We start from the raw sequence: 5,435 nt of genomic DNA, 5'->3' as shown, positions 1-5,435 counted from the left end.
GTGGAGGAGTGGGGAATCAAACCCAGTTCTCCCAGATTTGAGTCCGCATAATTAGCCACTACACCAAACTGGTAGAGAGCTGGACTAGGATTTCAGAGAGATCCCCCCCTCCATCCTCATGTGGAAGCCGGCTGGGTGACCTTGGGCCAGTCACACACTCAGCCTGACCTACCTCACAGTGATGTTGTGAGGATAAAATGGAGGAGTGCAAAACAAGACCTGGAGACCAAGCCCTGCGAGGAAAGGCTGAGGGACTTCTTGGGAATGTTCAGTCTGGAGAAGAGGAGGTTGAGGGGGGACAGGATGGCTCTCTTGAAGCCTTTGAAGGGCTGTCCCTTGGAGGAGGGCAGGGAGCTGTTGCTGTGGGCAGCAGAGGAGAGGACTCGTGAGAATGGGTTGAAATGAAGGGTGGGAAGGTACCGGCTGGATCGTAGGGAAAAGCTTTTTGACAGTCAGAGTTGTGCCACAGTGGAATCAGCTGCCTGGGGAGGTGGTGAGCTCCCCCTCCCTGGCAGTCTTTAAGCAGCGGCTGGACAAACACCTGTCAAGGATGCTCTCGGCTGATCCAGCACTGAGCCGGGGGCTGGGCTAGATGACCTCTATGGCCCCTTCGATCTCTGTGATTCTTTGTAAGCCACTTAGGGTCCCCATTGGGGGGAAAGGTTGGGTATAAACGCATACAATTAAAAAACCGGAAGCAGGACCATATTCCTTCCCTGTTTATCTCTGCACTCTGCTTAGCTAATAGCCGTTGCCTAGTGTCCATTGGTTGGATCTTTTTAATAGCTGCGTTTGCAGGTCTTTCACTGTTATCTGACTTGTTCTGATAGAATGTTGTCATAACCCGCCTTAAGTCCATTCAAAGAGGGGGGAGGGACCTTAAAGGAATCAAGGCACGTGATAATTCTTGTGGCTTTTTTCCTCGACAGAGCTGAAAAGGTCTCTCTACGCCCTGTTTTCTCAGTTTGGCCACGTCGTGGACATTGTGGCTCTGAAGACGATGAAGATGAGAGGACAGGCCTTTGTGATATTTAAGGAGCTCGGGTCGTCCACCAACGCCCTGAGGCAGCTGCAGGGCTTTCCGTTTTATAGCAAACCCATGGTGAGTCTCCTTGGTGTTATTAACTGCTATCGTCACAGCTGACTTAAGGGCAACCCTGAAGAGTTTCCACGGCAAGAGGTGTACAGAGGAGGTTTGCGACGGCCTGCCTCTGTTTAGCAGTGCTGGATTTCCGCGGTGGTCTCCCCTCCGCATGCTGTCCAAACACGACCCTACTTAGCTTCTGTGAGCCGATGAGATCAGGCTAGCCCGGGCCATCCAGGCCAAGGCAAGGGACATTCAGAGGTGGGTTGGCCATCGCCGGCCTCTGCAGAGCGACCCTGGACTTCCTCGGTGGCCTCCCATCCAGATCCTATCCAAACATGACCCTGCTTGTAAAGGTAAAGGTGTCCCTTGCTCGAAAGCCAGTCGAGTCCGACTCTAGGGTTGCGGTGCTCATCTCCGTTTCCAAGCCGAAGAGCCAGCGCTGTCCGAAGACGTTTCCGTGGTCACGTGGCTGGCATGACTAGACACCGAGGCGCACGGAACGCTGTTCCCTTCCCACCGAAGCGGTACCTATTTATCTACTTGCAATCTCTTGCTTTCGAACTGCTAGGTTGGCAGGAGCTGGAACTAGAGACGGGAGCTTGGGGGGGTCAACAGTGGGAGGGCTTCTTATGTCCTGGCCCCACTGGTGGACCTCCTGATGGCACTGGTATTTCTGGCCACTGTGTGATACAGAGTGTTGGATTGGATGGGCCTTTGGCCTGATCCAACATTGGCATCTCTTATGTTCTTATGTTCCTCTTCTATCCACTTGTACCTATCCTGGTATCCAGTGTTTTCTCTAAGCTGAGTTAGTGTGAGCCAGCTCACAGTTTTTTAGCCTCCGGCTCACACATTTTTGCCTTTGCTCAAGAAGGAGGGCTCCAGAGCAAACCCATTGATGCAGCAGCCAAATCGCTGGCTCACAGCTTGAATGCCAGCAGCTCACCAAGTGGAATTTTTGCTCACAAGCAGTGCTCCCTCTAAGCTGCGGAGTCTTGTGAGCAAAAATCCTGCTTGGTGAGCTGCCGGCATTCAAGTGGTGAGCCAGCGATTTGGCTCCTGCGTCAATCAGTTTGCTCTGGAGCCCTCCTTCCCGAGCGAAGACAGAAACGTGTGAGCCGGAGGCTAAAAAAAACTGTGAGCTAGCTCACACTCACTCAGCTGAGAGGGAACACTGCTCACAAGACTCCACATCCCTCCTTGGCCACACCTGCTCTCTGTGACATCACAGGCCCCGCCGGCAGCACAAAAGAGACCACGTAGACAAAAGAGACCTGGAATTCACTGCCACAGGAAGTGGTGGCGGCTACAACCATGGGTGGTTTCAAGAGGGAATTAGATAAGCATATGGAGCAGAGGTCCATCAGTGGCTATTAGCCACAAGGTCTAGATAGGGGCTCTGGGGCAAGTGATGCTCTGTATTCTTGGTGCTTGGGAGGGGTCATCAGTGGGAGGGCTCCTACTGTCCTGGCCCTGGACCTCCTGATGGCACCTGGTATTTCTGGCCACTGTGTGACACAGAGTGTTGGGCTAGATGGACCATTGGCCTGATCCAACATTGGCATCTCTTATGTTCTTGTGTTCAGGTAAGGAGATCAGAAGGGGGAAAGGATGGCCAGGCTGAGGGGGACAGAGTGATGATGGGGACACCAGGAAGGCTGACCCTGCTTAGCATCTGAGATCTGGTGAGACCGGTCTAGCCTGGGCCATCCACGTCAAGGGCAGCTTAGGCTAGTGACCAGTGTTCCCTCTAAGCTGAGTCTGTGTGAGCCAGCTCACAGTTTTTTAGCCTCCAGCGCACACATTTTTGTTTTTGCTCATGAAGGATGGCTACAGAGCAAACTCATGTATGCAGCAGCCAAATCGCTCACTCACAACTTTCATGCCAGGAGCTCACCATGTAGAATTTTGTTCACAAGACGCCACAGCTTAGTCCAGGGGTGTCAAACACGCGGCCCGGGGGCTGGATCAGGGCCCCCGGAGGGCTTCTCTCAGGCCCGCAGCGGAACTGGCCGTCTCCTGCTGCTGCTTCCGGTTCTGCTGCTGCCGCCTCATAGGTTTGCAGCTGACAGATACACACACCTGAACAGTATACTCAAGACTGCAACAGCACAGACATTTCGATGCGCTAATTCAGAGCGAGAGGAGTCAGTTATCAGGCACTGTTCAATAAACAAAATATTGCCGGAGTGCTACTGGTTTAAGCATGTTTGTATTTTAAGTTTTTTTAAAAAAAACCCAAACCCTTTGTGTTTGTGTCCTTCATGAAGTTTATCTCTCCGCTACCTGGCATCCCATTTTATGGCACACAATAAGTTCTCATGTATTTTTTTTTTAATCTTTATTTTTTATGTAACATTTTGTGTGTGTTACATGTTAACTTTTCTCCCGTACATTACACATCTCTTTATAAGCCCTCTCCCTCCCCCCGTATCCATTCTAGGTAGGTCTTCCATTTCATTCTGATTTCTGTGGTCTTTTCTGCCCATATGGTCTTCCGGCTCAGCTTTGCGATTATGTCCGACTGTATGAAATCAAACAAATAATTATGCCAGATTTCTACTGTCCATTTACTCTTGTCCTTCCAACCCAGAGCAATCACTGCTTTACTTGCTAATATCATAGCTTTAAATGTAGCTTGATTTTCCTTACTTACTGCTGGGTTCCCAGTTGTGCCCATTAGCATTAGATTAAAGTTTATGGTCAATGAAACTTTACATATTTTCCCTGTAATTTGTAAAATTTTTGTCCAAAAAGCTCTAGTCTCTGGGCATTCCCACCACATGTGGGAAAACCAGCCCTTACCCTGATTACAGTGCCAACACATGGGGCTCGCTCCTGTCTCATATGTCAGATCCGGCCCACATAACAAATGAGTTCGACACCCTTGGCTTAGAGGGAGCATTCCTCGTGACCCTCCCTTGCCACGCCCGCTCTCTGTGACCTCACAGGCCCCGCCCACAGCAAAGAAGAGACCGGGCAGGCGAGGAGACCGGAAGGAGGGAAAGGGAAAGGAGAGGCTGGCTAAGGAGGGCAGACATTAGGGGTCCGATAATATGCAAAGGAGTCCCTGCTACAAAAAGAGCCCTAGTGGTGGGGCGTTAGGGTTGCCAGCTCTAGGTTGGGAGACTCCTGGAGACTTGGGGGTGGAGCCTGGGGAGGGCGGGGTTTGGGGAGGGGCTTCAGCAATGCCATAGAATTCACCCTCCAAAGCACCCCTTTTCTCCAGGAGAACTGATCTCTGCAGATGAACTCTGGTTCTCGGAGGTCCCCAGGCCCCACCTTGGGGTTGGCATCCGTAAGCATTACCCAGACGTAGCATGACTTTGGATCCATCCCCATGGTTCCGAACCCCCGGCTCAAGGAGGGCGGCAGCCTTGCTGGAGCGGAGCAGAAACGGTTTAACACAGCGAAACGTGTGTAATCTTCTTGTTTGAAACAGCGCATCCAGTACGCGAAGACAGACTCCGACGTCATTTCCAAGATGCGTGGGACCTTTGCGGACAAGGAGAAGAGGAAAGAGAAGAAGAAGTCGAAGCTGCTGGAGCAGTCCGCGAACGCAGCGAAGAAGCCCAACCAGGTAAGCCGCGTTTGCAAGCCAGCTGTTCGGGAACGGGGAACGTCATTGGTCCAAGAATGAAACCTCTCAAACGTGTGGTTGCCTTGAGCTGTTAATTCTTGGCAAGGTAACTATATTGGGGTGGGCTACTGAAGAGAATTATGCATGTTTTGCCAGCCGCGCTAAGCCTTTTTAGCTCCCAAACTTTCCCCTTTGTGCCGAGGACGTGTATGTTCCTTTGCTGCCATAGCGAGAGGCGAAGGAGCCCCTCAGTTGGACTTGGTTTAGCATGGCGGAAAGTGTGGTAGTATTGGGGGAAGGGAAGTATTTAAGTCACGCAGGCCTGGCTGTTTAATTTCGCTCTGCCGTGTTCCGTGGACTTGTTTTTCTGAGTTCGAAAATAGTGTTACGCTTCGGTTCACCCATCCTCCTGATCCTTCAAAAATATTAACTTCTCTTTGCCGAAAGCGTCCTGTGTTGCAGTGGACAAAGTAGGGCTTACCCGTGCCAGAGAATTAAGGGTCAGACTTTCTTATTTGACGTGCATTCTTTGGATGAAAATGGTCCCTTTTTGCCCCGGCCTGGGTAGCCCAGGTAAGCCCGATCCCGTCAGATCTCGGAAGCTAAGCAGAGCCGACCCTGGCAAGTATTTGGATGGGAGACCTCCAAGGAATAGCAGGGACGGGAGGCAGAGGCAGGCGCAATAGAAAGCCACCATACTAAAGGTCACCAGAAGTCAGCCATGACTTCCTGGCACACACACATACACATATGGAGCAGATTAGCACA

General features: G+C 51.5%; 1 protein-coding gene across 1 annotated transcript; it reads left to right on the top strand.

Annotated features, from left to right (window-relative positions):
• Nucleotides 1-929: 929 nt before the first annotated feature.
• Nucleotides 930-4,667, top strand: LOC107105691 (U2 small nuclear ribonucleoprotein B''; the record flags this gene model as incomplete). Its single annotated transcript, XM_015405685.1, has 2 exons — nucleotides 930-1,102; nucleotides 4,530-4,667. Coding segments are annotated over 2 exons (311 nt in total), but the record flags the coding sequence as incomplete, so codon positions are not given.
• Nucleotides 4,668-5,435: the final 768 nt, after the last annotated feature.

Source organism: Gekko japonicus, unplaced genomic scaffold (assembly GCF_001447785.1).
Source record: "Gekko japonicus isolate JY-2015 unplaced genomic scaffold, Gekko_japonicus_V1.1 scaffold8898, whole genome shotgun sequence".
NCBI classification, from domain to species: domain Eukaryota; kingdom Metazoa; phylum Chordata; class Lepidosauria; order Squamata; family Gekkonidae; genus Gekko; species Gekko japonicus.
The sequence above is the reverse complement of the archived record's forward strand: the minus strand, read 5'-3'. Positions and strand labels throughout refer to the sequence as shown.